The 24,084-nt window shown below is 39.6% G+C and overlaps 1 protein-coding gene across 9 annotated transcripts in view; it reads left to right on the top strand.

Moving 5' to 3' along the window:
- Positions 1-24,084, top strand: part of ppm1ba (protein phosphatase, Mg2+/Mn2+ dependent, 1Ba) — a 171,448-nt gene that overhangs the window by 80,988 nt on the left and 66,376 nt on the right. For 3 of the 9 annotated variants that reach the window (XM_063055657.1, XM_063055651.1, XM_063055660.1), the window contains exon 2: positions 20,789-21,645. In XM_063055657.1, coding sequence (XP_062911727.1) covers positions 20,800-21,645 — 846 coding nt within the window. In that variant the 5' untranslated portion in view covers positions 20,789-20,799. Of the gene's footprint in view, positions 1-11,926; positions 12,161-12,849; positions 13,178-16,771; positions 16,837-18,644; positions 18,766-20,788; positions 21,646-24,084 lie in introns of those variants that run through there. The other 6 variants (XM_063055656.1, XM_063055655.1, XM_063055652.1 and 3 more) reach the window with 6 other exon arrangements.

The following is a 24,084-nucleotide window of genomic DNA, read 5'->3' on the forward strand; positions in this document are numbered from 1 at the left end:
ACTGGGTGCACAGACAGTCCCCAAACAGCTCTCACCTGCCTCCTCCTGGCAGGCCCCCATGCGCCTCCTCACCAGCGGGGTGTTGGTCCCCTCCAGAATCGAAACACTGCCCGTCACACCAGGGTCTGGACACATCAGCATTAATGATTCATGACCTGACACTCATACATTGGCCTCTGAGAACTCCAGTTTCACTGACCAATAACCGTCGTCTGGATAATCACCGGCACTGGTACCCCAAAGCTCCAGAGCCCTTAATGTTGTCAAGGGTAAATGCTTCAGAAATGGGTTGTAAAACGAACTGTACAACAACTTGACCTGCGCCCTGGTGTCGAGGATAGCCTTAGCATAGCTTCCCTCCATCCGTAACGACACACTGAAGCATGGTCCCACTGAGCCCTCAGAAATAGGGTCTTTTTCTTCCTGGAGTTCCTTGGTACATCGCTGGGAACGTGTTCCTCAGAGACTCCAAGCCGTTCCTCCACTGGGCCTCCATTAATTCCCTGACACCTCTCTGATCAGCTGAACAACTGCGGGAGGGGCTGATCCCCCTGGCACTGCAAGCAATTTATCTGCCCCCCCAGCCAGAGAAGATACCCTGAAAACTTTCCACCAATCTCCTGACACAGGTATGGAAAGCTCCCCAGGTGCTGCATTTTACTTCCAGTCGAACCAAATGCATTTCCCCCCGCTTTCAGATAACTGCCAGCTGTCACTATGGGGTAATTGAACCTGACAGTTCTGATAAAGTCAACAGCCCGCCTACTCAAACTTTCAACCAATCCTTGTCTTCCCTCAGCTGAGCACTGCCACTCAACTAACAACTGAGAGGTTCGTTCGACTCACGACTCCACCCCTTTAGGGCTGGACATTATCCCAAAAACTAGGCGGAGCCTGCCATAGCTGGAACATTTATTCGCAGACACTACCTCCGAATCAGACCACTCTTTCCTCTCTCTCCTAACAGTATGGACAGCCCATGGCCCCGCCTCACCTGGGGCACTAATAGACACTGGCAGTCCCACAACCATCTCATCAGCGCTAGTCTGAACTCGAACAAAGACCTCCGGGGTACCAACAGTCACCCCACCCAACACGCATACAGTAATAACCAGCAATCCCACAGAGGTACACTAACTTTCCGCCCCCACAGCATGCATAATTTAAACAGGGCGATCACACAGCATTGAATGGAATCCAAATTCACATCCCGGATGAACCCCCACAGTGTAGCCTCCTGGTAAGCCTCCGGCTCACTCAGCTCGCTTTTGTCTGGGGGGAGCAGCCTTCAACCCCGCCAAACTGGGTAATCAAGTTTGTGTGGATGCCGTGTGATGTACCCCACACCGCCAATTAACCAGACAGCACACGATGTATGATTTACAGATTACACTTTATAGATCTTACTACTGGAACTACGTAATTAATAGAGATACAATATAAAAGGAAAGCAAAAGGCGCCAAAATTAGTAGAGTTCAACTACTTCATGCACAACTCTTGAAGCTCAATTAACGGAGTTTTCTTTCCACCATTCACCTCCGACCTCCTTGACCCGCCGCCTGGGACCAACCACCGTGGTCAGCACGCCCTTCCTCTTCGGTTCTCCTCCTGAAAAGCCCTAGGCCTCGGACTCCCTTTGGGTCCGATCCTTGCCCAACTTACAGCATCTCTCTCATCGCGTCTCCTCTCTCTGTCCCCATCGTGCCTTCTCCCCAAAACCTGCAAAAACAATAGCTTACAGACACACAAGAAAGAATAACATCTATCCCAATTGGTTAGCAAATGAATACAGTTCCGGTTATCAGTAATTATAACCCAAACAAGCTTCTATCGTTAACTCAGCAGTTAACATTACAGAGAAGTCATTTTATTAGCCTTAGCAAATAACATGAAAGAAGTAACCCCTTACAAGTAGATGAACTGTCTTCAGAGACAGATCAAGAAGGGGGAGGGAGATGTCAGAAATGGATCAGGTAAATTTGAGGACAGGGTGGAAGCTGGAGGCAAAGTGGATGAAGTCAATGAGCTCCACATGGGTACAGGAAGCAGTACCAATGCAGTCATTGATGTAGCATAGGAAAAGTGGGGGATGGCCACCAGTGTAGGCTTGGAACATAGACTGTTCCGTGTAGCCGACAAAAAGGCATAGCTGGAACCCATGTGAGGGCCCATGGCTACACCTTTTGTTTGAAGGAAGTGGGAGGAGCCAAAGGAGAAATTACTAAGAGTGAGGACGAGTTCCACTAGACAGGGGAGAGTGGTGTTCGTGGAGGGGAATTGGTTGGGTCTGGTGTCTGGAAAGAAATGGAGAGCTTTGAGGCCTTCCTGGTGGGGGATGGAGGTGTGTAGGGATATAGTAAAAAATAAATGATAGGTGCCAGGCAACTTGAAATCATTGGAAAAAATCCAGATTGTGTGAAGTGTCATAGATGTTAGTAGGAAGGGACTGAATCGGGGGATAAAACAGAACCGAGGTATGCCATTATGAGTTCAGTGGGATGGGAACAAGCTGAAACAATGGACCTACCTGGACAAGTGGGTTTGTGGATCTTGGGTAGGAGATAGAAATGGGAAGGGTGGGGTGTGAGAACTACGAAGTTGTGATTGTGTGAGAGACAATGGCCTGGTGCTCCTGAGTGGGGTCCCATTGGAGGGTGAGTAAGAGGAGGTGTCCAAGAGTTGTTGCTGTACCTCAGCAAGGTAGAGGTCAGTATGCCAGACTTCAGCAAGGTAGAGCTCAGTACGCCAAACATTTAGAATCTGTTTGGCAATGGTCTCCTATCCCAGTTGAGTGTATCATGTCCCAAATAAATGAAGGGAATCCCCATTATTTTCTCGATTAGTTTTTTCTCTTTAAGTGTTGTCCCAATTTTTTTGACTGTACTCTTTTCCATGGATGCTGCCTGGTCTGCCGAGTTCCTCCAGCATTTGTGTGTGTTTCTTGTTCAGGGATTGCCCATCCAAACGTTAAATGTCCTTCCTGTGGCAGCAGTGCTGCCAGTGTCTTTACGATGAAATGTTTCCACCCCACTTCACAGTATATACATACATTAACCTTAATCTGTCTGTGTCTTAGTCAGTTTCCAAGTAGTTTATATATTAATCCCAGAATAATTACTACTAACATTCTGCTTTTCATCTAAACACTTTCTTATTACTATTTGTTAAATACAACTTTTGGATCCTCCAGCTCTCTGATCAGAATATATTCCTGCCATTTCAAAGTGACTATCTTGTGTACAAGATAATGAGAGGCATTGATTGTGTGGATAGTCAGAGGCTTTTCCCCAGGGCTGAAATGGCTAGCACGAGAGGGCATAGTTTTAAGGTGTTTGGAAGTAGGTACAGAGGCGATGGCAGGGGTAGGTTTTTTACGCAGAGAGTGGTGAGTATATGGAATGGGCTGCCGGCGGTGGTGGAGGCGGAAACAATAGGGTCTTGTAAGAGACTCCTGGATGGCTACATGGAGCTTAGAAAAATAGAGGGCTATGGGTAAAGCCTAGGTAGTTCTAAGATAGGAACATGTTCGGCACAGCTTTGTGGGCCAAAAGACCTGTATTGTGCTGTAGGTCTTCTATGTTTCTATGACTAAATAAGCAGCTGCCCTGATTAACCAATGGACCAATTAACCGGAATCCTCTGTATTTGCATTTTATTTCAGCAAAACTGGCAAAATGATGAAAAGGAAAGAATTAGCTGAAATGAATGAAGATAAGATTGATGAAATATTTTAATGAGATTTTGTAGGAAAAATATAATTTGGAGAAGGTTGGGAGGAGATGTAACTTAAGGTTCTTCTGTAGATGATGGTGGCAGATAGAACAGAGAGAATTTAAGTTGGTACCTGAGAAATGATTGGCAATTTATTATTTAGACTTAGAACTCAGTAAACTGGATGTCTTTCTCTTTCAGAACCTTTGGCCCAAGCTGTGTCCCCACCACTCCCACTTGTTGAGCAAAACTTTGTCAACTGTCTTCCTAGCTTTCTATCAATAAGTATAAATCTATACCATTCCAGTTACTTACTTCTCAGCTTGGCAACATGCACCATTCATATTTATTCTATTTCATCCAGCCGAGTTAAATGTGCCTTGGTTGTCTTTTTCCAAAGAAAGCAATCTCAGCTTCTCTTTATAAATATAATTCTGTAGTTCTGAGAAAATCCTTTTAAATCTCCCTTGCAGAACTGTACACAGTACTTCAGCAGTGTCCAATAATCTTCAATATTTTTCTGCATGATCTCTTTGCTCAAGCATTCTGCGCCTCTGTCAATGAAGATAGTTTCTTAACTACGCATAAACTCTTCTTGAGCTTCCAGCTGGAAAGGTATCAATTACAACTGATCTTTGGATGACAAACTCTGCCATCTTCATCAGGGATGATGCCTGGCCATGTGTAGTCCAGTGGTATTTATATCCCCTCTCAGTCCATCCCTCCTGATTGGTTGGTCCTCATTCAATCAGATTTCCACTCTCCCTCCTTGTTTACAATCGAATTCCAGTTCTAACTTAGAGCGAGACTTTTGTCTCTGTTGAACTTCTTTTCCTCTAGTTGTATTTCAATGGCTTCTTTTACCAGGTGGTCCCAAAAGCCATTCGCGCGGCACAGTAGTCTTGTGCCTTTGAAGTCAACCGTTTGACCATTGCGAATATAGTGTTACGTGACCACCTATTTCTCCAGGTAACCCAAATGGATACACCACCTGTGCTGCTTGTTGTGGGTTTCCACCATGCGAATTGTGGCTGATGAACACTGCTCTGCATTCACAGGGAATCCTGTAAACGCCAGTCGACCTGAACACCAGTTCATCTTTTAGCTGCACCAGCTGTTGATTTGAGCTTCCTTACCGGTTTGTGGATGGTATTCATCCAGTATTTCTTCAGGATCCTGGCGATCTTTCCAGAAACCATGGGAATATAGGGAAGATGGGAGGTAGCAGCGTGTTCTTCTTCATTGTTAGGTTTCCTGGTTTTTCAGTCAGCCCTTTTACAGGCCTGATTGATTTCCTTCACCTTGTAGCCATTCTGCAGGAAAGTCTTATTTCCTCAGGGAGACTCTGAAATAGTTTTTGCACAGTTAACCAAAGTGGAAAGAACTGCTCTACATTGAGAGGCATGATGGTGGCTGTTATTTTTGAGATACAAGTCCGTGTAAGTGGGTTTCCGATAGACGCTGTGTCTGAGGCTACCGGTCGGTTTCCATATTAATGTCCAGGACCAGGAGGTAACCATTGTTCTCGATCTCCATCGTAAATTGAATGCTTGGATGTGTACTGTTCAGATGGTTGTGGAACTGTTTGAGTGCTTGGAATCCATGAGGCCATACTACGAATGTGTCATGGATGTATCTGAAGAAGCATTTGGGGTGTAAGGGCGATGAGGAGAGGGTTCAGAGTTCAGAGTCCTGCATGTAGTAATTAGGAATAGCCAGCGACAAGGCAATCCTATGGCCACTCCATCCATTTGTTCATCATAGTTCCCCTTGTAGAAGAAGTTCATCGATGTAAGAGTGTGTTCAAAAAGTTCAGTGGTATCCTTATCAAACCTTGACCACAGGAGGACCAAGCTATCCTTAATGGGAACTCTCATGAACAGGAACACCGTGTCGAAACTGACCATTACGTCACTTTCTTGTTGCTAGCTATTGCTAATTTCACCAGACTGGACATGCCCAGGCATCATAGCTGTTGAAGATGGCAGAGTTGTCATCGAAACGTTGGTTATAATCAATACCTGTACCCGCTGGAAGGCTGAGAAGAGTTTATTTGTCATGTATGCCGGGAAAGCACTAGATCTTTTCTTAACCACTTCATTTATCCATCCTTGTACTTCCCTGCCTCCTTCCACCCTACACGTCCAGGATTCCTCTGTTAGTACTCTACTAACAAGTATTGTGTTGTCTTAAGAGTTGGAGAGTTATACAGCATGGATTGTGATAGTTGAAACCAGGTGAGGGGGAAAGTGGGGGGGATGAAATGAGAAACTGGGAGGTGACAGTTGGAAGAGGTAAAGGCCTGATTCTCCTTAGCGGAATCCTCAATGGATAAGAAAGAAGAAGTGTCTGATATTTGCCGTTTGTCCTCAGCAAGGTGGAAGTTAGTCTGCCAGACTACAACAGCAATCACCTTGACTGCATGTTTGGTGAGGTTGGGATTGGTGCGGAGAGAATGGAGGGCAATGCATTCAGAGAGTGAGATTCGAATGGCAGAGAGGAGTGCTTAAGTCAAGGCAGATGCTCTCTCATCAGCAATTAGAGCTGAAAAGATGCAGAGTGTGTAGAAGACTTGAGTGGGCCCTCCAAGAAGAGGAGGAGGGCAGAAGGTAAGTGGGGGGGGGGGGTCATCCAGTGCGGGAGTCCTTGCCAAAGAATTCAGCTTGGTGATGGAAGAAGAGTGCAATGGCATAGCTTGCATGGAACTTTCTGAGGTGCAAGCATAGGGGCACAGGTAAGGCCCTTGCTTTAGATGGAAAGATTTCTGGATATTAAGGGAATCATAAATATGGGAAGATGAACACAGAATATAGGAGGAGGATTAAACCACCTGGCTCTTGAGACCAGCTGCACAATTCATTGTGCTCATGGCTGATTATCCACTTCAGTATTCTGTTTCCATCAATTCCCCACATACCTTGATCAATATTTTATTCTGACCTGATGCTGCAAGGAAGGTTGGGTCTCAGATCCAGTCCTGTAGAATATATTCAATGATGTTTTTTTTTAAAAGTGTATTTATTTGGAACAAGTTTTTCACCCCCATCCACAGATGCTGCCTAATTTGCTGTTTCCAGCATTTTCTGTTCTTCAATTTAACAGCACCTTAAAGCTGTTCAAGTTGTGGAAATTTGCCCTTAGAGAATATGCAAATCATGAACCAAAAGTCCAAGATGTGAATGAAAGTTGGTCTTACAGAATTGGTTAGTGGGAGAGGGATTAATTGTGAACAAAATAACCAATTCTGCCCCTTACTTTCCAGTTATGATGAAGGGTCTCAGCCCGAAACATCAACAATTTGTTCGCCTCTATAGATGCTGCCTGACATGTTGAGTTCCTCCAGAATTTTGTGTCTATTGCTCTAGATTTCCAGCATCGGCAGAATCTATGTGGAGAAATTTTGTCTTATTTTCAACTCTTCTTGTCTTGATGAGGTGCAGATAATGTTGTGAATTTTTTTTTAACAGTAGGTTAATTTTGTTAAGTTTTTTTTATCCCAAGATTTTTACATATTGAAGACGTTTGATACAGGGCCAGCAAGTTTAAGTGAAAGTTGTATATCTAAATGATCAATATTATTTGTTGTGAAATATATCATTAAACCATCTTACCTATATTTGATGATGAGTTTTAAAGTGTGCATCTCCATTCAATCTGAAGACTTGAAGGTGAATTAGATCTGTAGTTGCTTCTTGTGTCTCCAAACGTAGCTGCTGGCCACTTCAAAACTTTGCTTTGGAAGTTGACAATTGACAAGGCAGTTGTTTATATGGCCCTTGGCAGCTGTAGTATGAATCGTTACTGTTGAGAGAAAAGCATTCTGTCGGAATAGATCTCCATTTATAACACAGGATTTCAAGAGAAATAGGATTTTGAGTTAACAGAAAATCATTATACAGATAATTTTATTAGAATGCAATCTCTCTGCAGAGCAGGCTTTGCCTGTATTTTGATTTGTTTCTTTTCACTTCTGACCTTTATTTCTTTAAGCTAGCAATGCTTAATAGACAATTTTTTTCTTGAAACAGATTAGAAGGTCCAGACAATTTCTGTACAGAAGGGATCTTCATGACACTGCTCTGGAATATAGCTAATAACAGTAATATTTCTGAAAGATTAAAATTGTAAAACTGTAAACCTTATTCTTGTATGTTTGGTCATCCTTGTACATGGTTTACAATTATTTTACATGATTGAAAACATTTTTACATGGTGAAATGTTAAGAGGAAATAACAATCTTTATGAGCAAAGAGAAAGGCATATTTGCATTACTAAAATTTAAGAAATACATTAGTACATAGTTTGTGATGTAGCCTCAAAAGTAAAATAACAGAAACACTCAAGTTGAACAGCCCCCGTAGAAAGTGAATTTGAGTTAACATTTGGGGTTGAAGACCCTTCATCAAATTTGTGGAAAAAAGATTGTTGCAGGTTGCAGAGAGATGGAAAAGACAAAGTGAATTTTTTTGATGATTCCAGGCCAAGATTACAAATGGTTAAATGGGTTAATGAGGACATTTAGAATGTGATGATACAGTTTAATGCACTGTTAAAGTAGGTGTGTGGCCCAGCAAGTTGGATTGTACTAATGGAGAGAGCAAAACTTGAGCCAATGAATAGCTAGAGATGGAGCCAATGATAGAAATGGCCTTTGTGAAAAGGATAGAGCAAATAAGTTATCTGCTGTTAAAGAGCTTGTTATCAAGATTGTGAGGCTGCATTTTGTCTAGATGGAAGATGAGATTTTGTTTCTTAAGCAAAATGCAGCCTCAAAAACTTGACCACAAATTCTTTAACTGCTATCTTGAGGGCATTTTAGGGGGGATAAATCCTCAGGACCTGACAATCTATTCCCTCAGACCTTGTGGGACGTTAGTGCAGAAATTGCAGGGGCCCTAGCCAAGCTATTTAAATCATCTTTAGCGACAGGCGAGGTGTCAGAGGATTGGAGGATAGCTAATGTTGTTCCATTGCTTAAGAAAGGCTCTAAGAATAAGCTGTGAAATTAAAGGCTGGTGAGCCTGACTTCAGTACTTGGTAAGTTATTGGAAGGTATTATAAGGGACCAGATATATAAGTGTTTGGATAGATATGGACGTACTAGAGATTGTCAACATGGCTTTGTGTGTGATAAGTCATGTCTAACCAATCTTGGAGCTTTTTGAGGAAGTTACCAGGTAAGTTGCTGAAGGCAGGGCAGTGGATATTGTCTACACGGACTTTAGCAAAGCCTTTGACGAGATCCCACATGGGAGGTTGGTCAAGAAGGTTCAGTCACATGGCATTCAAGATGATGTAGCAAATTGGATTAGCAATTGGCTTTGAGAAAGAAGCCAGAGAATGGTAGTAGATGGTTACCTCTCTGACAGGAGGCCTGTGACTAGTGGAGGTGCTGCAGGGATTGGTGCTGGGTCCATTGTTGTTTGTCATTTATATCAATGATCTGGATGATGTGGTAAACTGGATCAGCAAATTTTTGGATGACACCCTTTGGGTGTAGTGGATAGTGAGGATGACTCATAAATCTTGCAGTGGGATCTTGACACAGCTGGAAAAATAGGCTGAAAAATGGCAGATGAAGTTTTTTGCAGACAAGTGTGAGGCGTTGCACTTTGGGAGGACAACCCGGAGTAGGTCTTACACAGAGAGTGATAGGGCACTGAGAAGTGGAATACAGATCCATAATTCCTTGAAAGTGGCATCACAGTTAGCTAGTATTGTAAAGAAAGCTTTTGGCACATTGGCCTTCATAATAAAAGTATTGAGTACAGGAGTTAGGATGTTATGTTGAAATTTTATAAGACATTAGTGAGGTCTAATTTGGAGTATCCTTTGCAATTTTGATCACCTACCTGCAGGAAAGATGTCCAAAAGATTGAAAGAGTGTAGAGAAAATTTACAAGGATATTGCTCGGACATGCGGACCTGAGTTACAGGAAAAGGTTGAATAAGTTCGTACTTTATTCACTACAGCATAGAAGAATGAGGGGAGATTTGATGGAGGTATACAAAATTATGAGGGGTGTTGAAAAGGTAAATGCAAGCTGGCTTTTTTCACTGAGGTGGTGTGAGACTACAAATAGATGTCATGGCTTAAGGGTAAAAGGTGAAATGTTTAAGGGGAAAGTTGAGGGGAACGACTTCACTCAGAGGCTGGTGAGAGTGTGACCAGCGGAAGTGGTGGATTCGGGTTCAGTTTCAACACTTAAAAGATGTTTGGATAGGTACATGAATGGGAAGGGTATTGAGGGTTATGGTCCAGGTGCAGGTCGATGGGACTAGGTAGATTAATGGACTAGATAGGCCAAAGGGCCTGTTTCTGTGCTGAGAATGGAATGGAGTCTTAAGGTGAAAGCTTAACAGTGAACACAGCTGCTCTGCAAAGCAATTTGTGTGAGGACACCACATTGTGAATACCAAATACATTAGAATATATTAGCTTGCGTGAAGTGCTACTGGATTTTTGATTCAGTTGAAAGAACTTTTTGGGTCTCTGGATAATTCGTAAAAGGAAAAAGACAAAGGGTTCTAAAGTCGGCCAGTTCTATCAAGAGGAATAGCCTCCGCACCTTTGAGAAATTCTACAAAAGGTGATATCCATCATGGAAGAGCAACAAAGTTGGTTTCAGATCAAAAACTTTTGATCAGAACTGGGACAGAGAGAAAGCTCTTTAAAGTTTCAGAGAGTTTGAGAAGGGACGGATGAAAGAAAGAAAATATCTGTCGTGTGATAAGGTCAGCATTGCCATGTGGATAAGCTGTAGATGAAGATACCTGGCTTATTTTGTAAGAGAAATAATACAGGAATGAAATGTAGTGCTGCAGGAGAAGCCGATTGATCAAACTGCTAATAGAGGGAGAAAAATTGAACTAATATTTCAGATAGTTCACTTACAGCAGAATTAATAAGTTCTGATACAGAGAAAAAAAAGTTACATTTAATTGTTGAATTCTATATTGATTTTAAAGGCTGAAGTGTGCTCAGAAGGAAGATGAAGTTCTTTCCCTTAAACTTGCATTAGGACAGGAAGCCACAGATAATTTAGGTGGAGTGGGATGAAGAATTAAGTGGCAGGCAAAAGGAAGCTGAAAGTTACTTCTGCAGACACACTTATGTTCTAGAAAGTCATCACCCAATCTCTCTTTGGTTTCTTCGTTGGAGGACATTGAGCACCAAATGCAGTACGCTAGTTGGGAGGAATGCGAATTAATTGTTACTTCAACTGGAAAGATTGTTTCACTTCCTGGGTGGTCGGAAGGGAAGAGGTAAAAAGACAGCATTTTCAGTGGAACCTTCTGGCAATCCTTCATATAAAAAAAAGTGGTTCAGATTTTTTCTTCCCATTTAGCATTGTCTGCCTTACTGGTCATTTCTTATAGCTTTACATTTCACAGCTCTTATGTTCCTTAAAATAACCGCTGTCATCAACTGGATGACTTCATCTGTGGCTATTTTGACATTAAAAGCAGTTAGAAATGCTGGGGAAAAACTTCCGTATCACCCGAATCTGGGAACCAAAGCCATTTTCCATTTCAGGTTGATGACCAATCATCAGAAAGGCTGGCTGACCTGACCTTTTCCAGCATTTTCGGTTTTTATTTCAGATTTCCATTATCTATATTTTTAATTTTTACTTGCCTCATTCTAAATTTCTTTTCATTTCTCCCACCTCTCTCCAATGTATAACTAACTAGTTTTCTTTCTGTCCCAGTTGTGATAAAGGGTTTATTGTTTCTCTTTCCACAGATGTTGGCTGCTTGCTGAGTGTTTCCAGCATCTTCTGTTTTAATTTCAGATTTCTTGTGTAGGCAGATTTTTCAATATCCTCTTTAAGAAAATTTTTTAACTTTTGTAATGTTGCAAAACTAGTCAGAAAGAAAAACTCACTTGATCCATAAAATTTATAATATGATTAATAATAGAATTTATAATGTTTTGAAATGAAACTGGACGTTAAATGTCAGCGCCTCATAATTTAATACAATGTTTCAAAATGACATCAGACGTTTAATGTTAAATAATGTTCGGAACCAAATCGCAACCCTAAACGTTGAGATACAGTGCAAACTACAAGTTGTATTTGAAAATATAGGTAAAGTACATTCTGTTCGTTTCTTCGACCTTTCCCAGAAACAATGAAATCTGACACTGGAATATAAATAGCAAATGGAGTCTTAATATGATTTGTGCACATTTGGTGGCACAGTAATGCGGCACTGAGCAAGTACAACTGGCCTTTCGCCTCTGTACCCATCCTTGATTCTGGAGAACTGTCACATCGCTGTTCTGAACAGGAGTGTAGAGCATAAACTTTTGGAGAAAATGAATTGTATGTTACGAGATGCAAGAACGATTGAATTGTATGCTAGCTTCGTTTAGAGAATATGAGGCGTCCGGATTAAAGTTAATTTTATGTATGGAACAGAATCTAGGAATTTGTATTCGGGTAAGAATACTGAATTCATGTTGACTTTTGAATATTTTGAACTGGAGCAGTTTCTATTCTGTGGCTTTTTTTATCCAACAATTTCGAGGCTTTATAATTCACCAACTTTTAAATACAGTACATTTCCTCCGCACTTCGGTTATCTCCTCAATTCCAGGATCAGCCAGGTAGTCGGTTTTATTATACTGTTCCAGCTGCTACCAACCGGGTAACGGTACCGCAGCATTAAAGCCAGGACCAGTAGGCTCCGGAACAGCTTCTTGCACCGGGCCATCAGACTGATTAATTCACCCTGACATAATTGTATTTCTAAGCTATATTGACTGTTCTGTTGTACATATTATTTATTATACTTTGAACATTCAGACGGAGACGTAACGTAAAGATTTTTACTCGTGTATGTGAAGGATGTAAGACTTAAATAAATGAAATTCAAACTAGATGTCAACATTTGATGCTGTGCCTGCAGTAAGGAAAGAAGACACTGGCACAAGGAGGGTAAGCGCTGAAGTAACTGATGCTGCTCTTTAAGTTGTCTAATTCGTGGAACTGCTAATATGGCAACCGTTTTGTTTGTGACGTGCATTCATTTTGCTGGAAAATCAAGTCGATTCGATAACTTGGCGGGCGCTAGGACCGCGGTGAAACGCGACTACCAAGCGGGAAATGACGACCTAGGCCGTGATTAAAGCCTGGGCCTTTCCTGCGCCAGTGTCAGTCGTTAAGTTTGGAGCGCGTTAGTTTAACCACGAAGCGACTGCTACCGGGATCGATCGCTTAATTTTTAACAGGGTTCTTCAACGCAGTATATAGTTTGTTTTCTTCTATTCTTGGGATGCTGAATGCAACTCGTGTTGGAATCCAGAATTAATCATTTAAAAGGCCCTGAGGTAGGGAGGCGGAGATAAAAGGAGAAGCCAGAAAAGAAATATGTCAGAAAACTGAAACTGGAGGAACGGAGAAGGAAAATCGGGTGTGCCTTGGAGAGAAATTGGGCCAGTTAAAGAAAAATATAATGTTAGCGATTTTTGTTTTGTTGGTGGGGTGTTTGGCTGGAGGTTGGGTGAATGGTTTAAGGAGAAAAATGCTGTCTTTTAATGTAAGTAGATTGTGCTTGTGAGGATATGACCAGGCCTTTTTAACGTCCTAAAAAAAACACACACACTTATTTCAATGACCCAATAATTCACAAGGGACAAAATTTCCAAAAATAGTATAGCAGAGAATTCTATTTACAATTTCTATCAAATTTCTATTTACAATTGATCCAACTATGTCTAATCTGCAGCAATTTAATTAGGAAGAGAAAGTCTACTTTATTTCTCCCAAAATATAATTGTCGTAGAAATGTATCCGAGAATCAATCATGAGAAGTGATTTTATGTTTGAACTTTAGATCGGGCCCAGAGTAGTTTCAAATTGTTCTCACATTGATGTTCTCAGTCTCTTGATTGGACTGTTGAGTCACCACTGAATGTTTAATATGCATATTATGAACAGCAAGAAACTTCTTCCTGAACCATCCTTTCAAGCTTTGATGAATTGTTGGAGCTCAATCTTCAAGTTGAACTTGAAGGCAGATTTACAGGATGATGGCAAGATTATTTGCAGTGTGGAGGAACAGAGAAATTTTGGGGTGTATGTCCAAAGATCCCTCAAAGTTGCCACTCAAGTTGATAAGGTGGTCAAGAAGGTATATGTCCTTCACTCATCAGGGGATTGAGTTAAAGATCTATGAGGTAATGTTGCAGCTCTAAAATACTCTGGTTTAGACTGCGCATGGAGTATTGTGTTCAGTTCTGGATGCCTCATTATAGGATGGATGTGGAAGCTTTAAAGAAAGTGCAAAAGAGATTTACCAGTATACTGGCTGGATTAGAGAGCACATTTTATGACGATAGGCTGAGTGAGCTGGCTTTTTTTTTTCTTTGAAGAGGAGGAGGTTGAGAAGTGACTTGACAGAGGTACATATAATGGTAATGGGCATAACTAGTGTGGACAGCCAGCGAAGTTGTCACAGGGTGGAAATGGGGTGGGGGGGGGAATAATCATAAGGTGTTTGGAAGAATGAAAAGGAGCAATGTCACAGATTTTTTTTACACAGAGTGGTGAATGTGGTGAATGCGCTGCTGCCTGGAGTGGTGGTAGAGGCAGGTACATTAGGGACATTTAAGAGGCTCTTGTATAGGCACATGGACTTCAGTAAAATGGAGGGTTCTGGGTGATGTTGGACAGAAAGGTTAGATTAGGTTAAAAGGTCGGCACAACATAATGTATGAAGGACCTGTACTATGCTGCACTGTCCTACGTTTTCATCAGTGGCATCCTATTCATCTTAAGGTGGCAGGAATGTTAAGGAGTTACATTCTTTCATCTTTGGATTGACTTCTCCTTAGTCAAAAAACATCAAATAGTCAATAAATAACTTTGAAGTCAAACTATTTATTCCTGAAAGATCTGCAAGCAGTATGGAAAAGGATATTTTATTTTGAGTTATTGCTCATTTAGGAAAGCTGTTGTCTTTCTCTGGAAGAATTCAGATGGTACCATTTTTGTGTTGACATGAATGTAAAACTGAGAAATTGATTTAACATTGTATTCAAAAGTTGTAGCAGAGACAATTCAATATGGTTCTGCAACAATGATTTCAGGAACTTAGATAAGGTGATCACCTCTGAGGTGTGACCAAAGGTATGTTTCAGAAAGAAGATTAATCATGATAATTTAAGATGCTTTTGTCTCTTAAACCTGGGATGAATAGTATTGAATGCATTTGCAGCTGGAATTCATTATATGTTTTAGAAAGGAATTATTACAAATTAAATTGCTAAGGATGAATGGAGTTACATTTCCAGATGGACATTTTATTGATGGCAGTTAGAATTTGTTAAAACTTGATTGAAACTGGCTGTAATTTTTAAGTGCAGAAATAAGACAAGTATGGAGAAAAAGCAGGATGATTCAATTTTCACTGTAATGTAGATTTCTGTATGCAGGCAAGCTTGTTGTGAAGAGCATTTTTCACTGCAGCATGTCCTGGAAACCTCCAGGGAGGAACCATTATAAATGTTGTTAAATGCTTTTTCACATATGAACATTTATCCTGGTGATCATGATAAGATTGAGTACAATGAGAGTTAGATTCAATAGCCCAAATGAATGGTATGAGGTGAAGTCAGGTGATAAATTTTAATCGTCAAAGCTATTAAATACTAGTTTATTTTACTGTCTTGGCATTTGTTTCTGATATTTAAATCACCGGTTATTGCAGATTAATTCTACAATGATTTGCATCTTTTGAATATTCCATAACTAGGTCATATTGTGGGAGGATCACCACGTGATATTTTCAACCAATTACTATTTAAAGCATACATCACCAAATGTATGAAACTATTACTGAATGAATGATGGCATATTTCCAATTAAATCAAATCATACATGTTTCAAGGAACATTTGTATTAGATGTGATGAAAAATGAGGATAATATAAAAACTGCATTGTAGTGAACAGATATACTCGGGCTTGTAATAAAAACCAAGGACTCTAATGATGTTCAGCAGGTCAGGGTAGCATCTGTGGAGAGTGAAACAGCATTAACTTTCATTTTAGTGATCCTTCATCAGAAGTGGATTCATACTATTATCTGTAGGATATATTGCAACGAAAGAATATACCCAGTAATCCCACTTTGTACTCTGAAGGTAACAAATAGGATATTTTAACACTAGCATGGAACTATTCAATATTTACTGGTAAGATACAAAGAATGCACGACTAAAAATGGAAATGGTCAACACTTGACATCTAATCTTGGTGCTAGCCACTGTGCATTTTATTTTTATCTTTTTTGGCATATGGTGTTTTCACTTTGTTATCTACTGTAGTTAGCACATTTTATTCCTCCCCATTGTCCCATTTGAATTTGAATTCCTGCTGACTAATTATTTGAGGTTTTTCTTTATTTCTTCAACCCATATTCACCTCTTAGTCATGTCTTCCATCTTAGTTATTTTCTTGATATTGCCCCACCCTCCCCTCCAGTTTTTAACTAGTATTTCCTCTTTTCCATAATGTTTAAGAAATGAGCTGGTAGACACCTTGTTGATGACAAACCTTGAGTTTCCTGCCCAAGGACCTCTCTATGTATCTGTGTACAAAACAGGTTGTTATATGTATTATTTGACTATTCATTCCATTGCAGAGAACTCTAACTTTATACTCGTCTGGGATTGGCTGATTGACAATTTGGAAAGAAAAACATGCATTTATGTATGTTTCTCTGACCTGAGGGACACTAATACCAATCAAAGTTTTACAACTTTTGACCTAATTTGGAACAAGAATTCATAATCTTGTGCTATACATATTTTGCTAGTTTCTTTTTAAAAGATCATTTTGATATTGCAAATAAGATGGCATTGATCCTTCTGTCATAGAATCTTTAAAGTTGTTGAGAAACTTAAGTGCAGGAGCGCAAAGGAAGAGTGCTAAAGCAGTTGGGCAAATCACATATACTGGGTGAATCTTAAATGTGGCAAGCACTTACGAATACAGAGTATTGCAGCTGAAAAATATTTATAAATATACATTTCTGATTTGTGTTTTAGCCTTTTACTTGCTGACAGAATTATCGACCAGATCCCTGTTTCGGAAGTGTACAGAAGAATAACAGGTGAATAAGGAAATGTGCAGAGAATGTATGCAGATGGCTAAGATTCATCTAACTGTTGTTTCCTCTGTAAAAATAAAAATAACAGTCCACATTTCCACTGTTCTGTGGTGGTTATGAAAATACTTAACTGTGTCTACGTTTTGTAAAGCAAGAGCACGTGACAAATGTTAATGCCTTCAGCGTGTGATTTCTTTTCAATGATCTCATTTTCCCTGTACTTACTTCTGTGTGAATCTTTGCCTTGTCTTTTGTACAGCATGTTCATATTTTGCTTGTTAATCAAACTTGTCAGTAGAAACATGAGTTAACAATGTGTAACAAATAAATAACTGAAGTTTGTCATGCTGTGTAGCTTATACTATTTTTCTGAAAATGCGTAAAATGGATTATATTTATATTTTAAGCAAAGATTTTTGTGTGTGCAGGCAGCCCCTATTTTACTTGAGTGGGGTACTGGGTTCCTGGAAAGTGGTTCATATGATGATTGAAGTCACACCATCTACACTTGCCAAGAAACTTCATTTAAAAATTGTTTATTTATTTTTTCCCACTTGCATTCTGTGCAGATGAATTTTTATTCTGTATCTCATTTTTGGGTAGTTGACTTCTGAATTTTGTAAAGGCAGATTTCATATCCTCATGTACAAAAGAATTGTCTCTTTCATTATCTAAATGCACAGGAGTTGTGTAAAGAACATTGATAAGTATTTCAAGTTTTGATAGAATTATTTATTTGTTAGTGGCTGTGCAATGCCTGACCTGTCCCATCCTGTCATCCATTTTGTAATGACCAGACTTGCACGTAATTTTCAGAACCCATGGAGCAAATTGGGCTCCATGTCTTGCTTTGAATACCTGTTTTATGCAAGTGGTGCCTAAACCATGGACCACTCTGATCCTTTAGATTCTGCTGCCAAAGGCCCTTTCAGTTATTGCTGGGTGTATCTCAGAATGAGCTTTGAAATACTTTAAAAAATTGAAATGAAATTATTAAATACATTTATCTATAAACTTTTTTGATTGCTACAATAATAGTTATCAAAGGAAAAGAAAAAAACTGGTGATGTCTGTTTGATGTCCAGTTTTGCAGCAGCTTTTAAATGAATGGGGTTATGCTAGAAATATCAGAATATTTTGCTAGAAATATGGCTGGCATTGAGCTAGGAGGCCAGTTTGAAAGTGTCTCCGACATGTCAACTCAGAATGACTGAGCTCCATTCCTGGGCTCAGTGCAAAGAACAAATCAAGGATATGAGAATACAGATGTGAAAATGAAACTGCTGAAGGAACTCAATGTGTTAAGCAGCATTTGTGAAGGCAAAAGAAGAGCTGAAGGTTTTGGGTCATGACCTTGCAGCAGAACAGAGAGTATGGAGGAAGAAAAGCCATTATAAAGAGTAATGAAGGGTGAGACAGAATAGTAGGTGATAGGTGGAACAGATGAGGTACGCGGAGAGGCAGAAGGGATAGTGAAGAAAGCAGGCTAGTAGGTGGAAACAGAAAAACAGTGCAGGTGCAGCAGGAGGAAGGGTGGTGGGGTTGGGGAGCAGAGACAGGAACTATAAGGTCAGGTTGAACCAGGTGGATAGAGGTGTGGGTGTTGGCATAAAAGAACATGAGAAAGGTAAACAAAAGGAGAGAGGACTCGGTGGATCTATAGCAGTGGATAACATAACATTGAAAAAAAAAATCAGTGTTTGTGTCATTAGGTTTTGGGATACCCAACAGGAACATGAGGTGCTATTCTGTCAGTTGCTCTTAGTCTTGGGTCACAAATTGAAACAGTGACTATCCCTTTGCATCAATAGATGCTGCTCAACCTGCTGAGTTCCTCCCACAGTTTGTTTTCTGCAAGGCAGGGCATCAGCATCTGATCTTCAGTGCATTCCCAACTTCATGCTCAGGCAAGGAAGTTGGAACCAGCAAAAGGTATGCATATTTTGTTCCATTTGTATTTTTGAATTAAGTGCATGGCAGTTAGAAAATGATGCAGTTTCTAGTTTTTATATTGTGGCTTCCGTATAGTCAAGCAGAATCACAGTGAAAGCCTTGTAATTCATGATTGCTAGTTTCCACAGACAAGCTTAGGTCATTCATTTAAAAAGATAAGGTCACGCCTCCTACTGTCATGAATATACAGTGTATTCCGGTTAATTGGGCCATTGGTTAACCGGGGCAGGCGCTTATTTGGGACCACTCTTAAAGAACAAAAACTAATCAACAAAATAGCTGGGATTTGGATTCCTTTTGTTTTTTGGGACACTGTTAGGCTTAATTAGGGAAGGGTACTGTTGCCAAACAGTTTCTAACTAGTGTCAGACACCTGCACTTGTGCTTGGAGTGAACAAATTTTAAATAGCATCAGTTGCAAGTCATTGTGTTCAAAAAGCAGTGATTGTCACTGATAGCTGCGAGAACTAAGCAGGAAGATGATTCAGAACTGTTTTATTCACTGTGGTTTCAAGCATTCAGGCTTATGGATGCCAGAAACGGCCAGGAGTGAAAATGAAATGATTTCACTGCTTCAAGTTAGGAACTATCAACAATCTTATATCTGGAATGTTATAATGAAAATGAAGATTTGGAGGATGCAATCATCGATAGCATTTTATGAAGGCAGTCCATTATTTGCATGAGATGTCTGCACCGATTTTCTTCATTTACAGTCAAAATAATGCAGCTGAATTCCTCCTTCGATAACAATCAGGAACTAGTACACAGTTTAGTAATGTTGAGTAGCATTATAATTTGTTATATATTTCATTTAAATACATAATTTGTTACTCAGTTAAATGGGTATTAGAAAGACAAACTACCATTTAACTATTTCCATGAAACCGGCTAATTGGGGCAGCTACTTAACTGGTCAAAATGTACTGGTACTGAAGTGTCCCAATTAACCAGAACCCACTGCATATCACATTGTACTGCTTGGAACAAGGAATAAGGTGTATGATTGAATTGCAGTGACTTTGGGCTTTGTCTTCATTTATGTAAAAAAAACAACAAATTAATTGACACTTAATATTAGTCTAAAGTTCAAATACTTCTAATATGAAAGGAGAGAAAAGGCACATCTTTAACCTTTGTGAATTGATAACTAGGATATTTGTGAGGCAAATTGTGATCATTTTGCTGGATAAATGTAATCCTTCGCAGTAAACATCTTCAAATTATGCAGCAATGGCTGTTTTGATGGTAGTTTAGAAATTCTTTAAAGATTAGATGCTAAAGAACTCTATGGATATATGAAAGAAGTTGATGATATATGCTACATAATGTAGGATATTCCTGTAGGATTGGGAATGTAACTTAAATTGTGTGAACTGCACAAAGGAATATATTGAAAATCTGAACCAGCAATTGATGTTGAGTTAAGGTAAAGATAATGATGCAACTCAAAAATGTAAATTTAATTTGTTTTCATGTGTTCTAATTTTTATTGTTTTTCATCAGTAAAATCATAATTTTAAACGTTTCTGTCATTTGTTACTCATCCAGGGAAAATGAGGTTGAAAAATTTATAAATAAAGGTGTAAATTCCGAGAAATGATCTGTGTTCTGTATTTCTGTATTTGATTTTTGCATTTAAACCTTCAAATTATTGTTGTTCAGTTTATTTGTGTTTGTATATAATGTATAAAATTTCCATGTTCTGTTGTTGATTTGATAAAGTTCTTGGAAAATGTCTATAGTAGTACTTCGATATATTTTGCAGTTTTTAAGGTAGTAGACAACCTTGTTTCTGTATTATGTAGAAAAGTTTGAAAGCATTGGAGAGGATTTCTATTTGATTTTTGTATTCATTACCTTTTGTGAAACAATATAGTAACATACTTTCATGGAGCAGGATGCAACGTTTAATGCAATTTTTTTTGACTAGTTGAAGAATTTTCTTTTTAATTTTGTTTACAAATAACCTGTTATTTGTGTGTCTCTTGCTTTTTTTCAGGAAAGTGAAAAATGGGAGCATTTTTGGATAAACCAAAAACAGAGAAACTTAATGCACATGGTGCAGGAAATGATTTGCGTTATGGCCTTAGCAGCATGCAGGGTTGGAGAGTTGAAATGGAAGACGCTCACACAGCTATTGTTGGCATTCCTCAAGGCTTGGACTCGTGGTCCTTCTTCGCAGTGTATGATGGGCATGCAGGCTCTCGGGTGGCAAATTATTGTTCAAAGCACTTACTTGAACACATCACAAGTAATGAAGACTTCAGAGGCACAAATGTGTCTGGTTATCCCATTGAACCTACCATAGAACATGTCAAGAGTGGTATCAGAACTGGATTTTTGAAAATTGATGAGTACATGCGTAATTTTGCAGAGCTGAGAAATGGCATGGACAGGAGTGGGTCAACAGCTGTAGCAGTGATGATCTCCCCGGAGCACACTTATTTTATCAACTGTGGCGACTCAAGAGCTGTTCTATACAGAAATGCACAACTTTGCTTTTCAACACAGGATCATAAGCCTTGCAACCCAAGGGAGAAAGAGCGAATCCAGAATGCAGGGGGCAGTGTAATGATACAACGAGTTAATGGATCACTAGCTGTGTCGAGAGCCCTGGGGGACTATGATTACAAGTGTGTCGATGGGAAAGGGCCTACAGAGCAGCTGGTATCACCAGAACCTGAAGTGTATGAGATTCTTAGAGCAGAAGAAGATGAGTTTATTATACTGGCTTGTGATGGCATCTGGGATGTGATGTCCAATGAGGAGCTCTGTGAGTTCGCTAGATCTAGACTAGAGATAACGGACGACCTTGAAAAAGTCTGCAACTGGGTAGTGGACACCTGCTTACACAAGGTAGTTAATACATATTTTATTAATTTAAATAATCTAAACATACTGTGGTTTGAATTAAGTATGGTTGTAATGTACTTGAATTGCTGATTTCAGACTTCAGATATTTTTTCAATCAAGTCAGTTTTTAACTGATGTACTGTACGTGTTTGTCATAGCTTTTAGTTCACACATGCCAAACTGGTTATTGCTCTCGATCTTTTGCAAACTATTTTAATGATTTGTCATTATGTATAAATTCACCCCACATGCTTCAGAAAGTAACTTAACCCCACTTCAGAAAATAATTTAGTAGATTTGTACTTGTAATAGATGCAAACAATGTTTAAGTTTTTGGTACATATTTGACAATTAGACTGTTTCGCTCTAAGTGTTTGGGGGGGGGATTAAAAAAAAGAACTGGAGGTCTGGCCTTAATCACAGGAAAGAGGGCAGAACAGTTGATCTTGATAGAAGAAAAATATAACATGACTAATCAATAGCAATTGTATCTTTTAAAGTCTTGTCTTCTATATATCAAATCATCATTTGGACCATGTACATGTAGAATTTGTCCTTATGATTTGTGCCTGTAAAAGAAAAAGGGACAAATTTTGAGAAAGGACAATTGTGAGAGAAAATTTAACGTTTGCTTGTAAAATTTAAAGTTTGAGTGATAATTATCCAAGATCTTTAAGCAGAGTGGGAACTCGGAAGTTAGAGGCTCCTCAGACTAGTTCAGACCTTCCACAATGGCACTTTTCCAGATTTTTTTCCAGTGTTGGAATTTAGTTTTTCTTATGACAACTGGAAATACCTTATTTGATCATGTTAAGTGATAGTAGATCAATTAATGCTCTTTTGTATCTTTCATCTAACTTAGGCTACCAATTTCCATTGAAATCTTATGAATGTTCATGGGTTTTGCAGTAAATATTTCCTATTGATTTTGAGTTCTGGATTTTATGCACGTCAGATCAAACTTTAGCAGGTTTGATGACACAAGAACAGTGGCTGATGTACGAATTGTTTCAAACGGGTACATTAAATGGTGATCTTTTTCAATTCACTTTTGAGCAGAGAAGCAGGAGAGTGGAGGCCAGGTCATTGTGTATATTTAAGTCATTGTGTATATTTGAAGTGGAGATTGATAGGTTCCTGACTAGTCAGGGCATCAAAGATTATGGGAGGAAAGAAGGTCAGGACAATGGTGTTGTGAGGGATAATAAATCAACTATGATGGAATGGTCTAGCAGACTCAATGGGCTGAATAGCCTAATTCTGTTCCTTTGTTTTATGCTATTCCTGTGTATGCTTTGTCATTTTCTGATATTTCCTCATGATGCCCATGGAGTCTCTGCTGGCTCTCATAAAACAATCACCTTTCTTCCACTTTTCTATTCTCTCTCTCTCTCATGCCCAACACACCTTGTTTCTCCTACTAGTTCCTTTCACTAGGAGTATTTTACAGTAGGTAATTCAGCGAACAATTGACATATCTTTGGGATGTTGGAGGGAAACTAGAGCACCCAAGGTAATAATATTAATAAGAAATAGAAGTAAGTAAGTATTTTATGTCAGACATGGAAGACATTAGCAGCATGCCAGAAATGTTGGTGTCAGGGGGCAGAAGTGAATGTAGTTGCTGTTACTAAGGAAAAGATGCTTAGAAAGATAAAAGGTCTCAAGGTAGATAACTCACCTCAGCCAGACAGACTATACTAGAGGGGTCTGAAAGAAGTAGCTGAAAAAATTATGGAGGCATTAGCCTTTCAAGTCACTCAACTTTTGAATGATCATTAGATTCACTGGGCTGGTTTTGGAGGACTGGAAAATCGCAAATGTCATTCCACTTTAAGAAAGATGAAAGTGCATACCTTGAGAAGTTCTTCCTTACCTCTGTTCTAAAAGGTCACAGCCTCAAAATTAAGGGATGATCTTTTAGAATAGAAGTAAGGAGAAAATTTTTTAGGCAGAGTATAATGAATCTGTGCAATGCTCTGTCACAGACTGCGGTGGAGGCCCAGTCTGTGGATATATCGAAAGCTGAAATTGATGGATTCCTGATTTGTCGGGGCATCGGGGATATGGTGAGAAGGGGTTGGGTGGGATCCGGGATCAGCCATGATGGAATGGCAGAGCAGACTCGTTGGGCTGAATGGCCTAATTCTGCTCCTATGTCTTCTGATCTTATGGTCTAACAAATATGAGGAGGAATTTCTTGAGCCAGAGTATGGTGGTTCTGTGGAATTCATTGCCACAGACGGCTGTGGAGGCCAAGTCAATGGGTGTATTTAAAGAGGAGGTGCTCCATTCGTTTCTGTTTACTTTAAGCGCAAGAATTTCATCCAAAATTATGCTGTTTGTGTTTTGATATTAAATCGGCACATAGATCAAAACTGCATCTGTGATAATTATCAAAAGTATATATTATTTTACCAATCGTATGCTAGTACCTTCAAG

Source organism: Mobula hypostoma, chromosome 8 (genome assembly GCF_963921235.1).
Source record: "Mobula hypostoma chromosome 8, sMobHyp1.1, whole genome shotgun sequence".
In the NCBI taxonomy this organism is placed as follows: Eukaryota; Metazoa; Chordata; class Chondrichthyes; order Myliobatiformes; family Myliobatidae; genus Mobula; species Mobula hypostoma.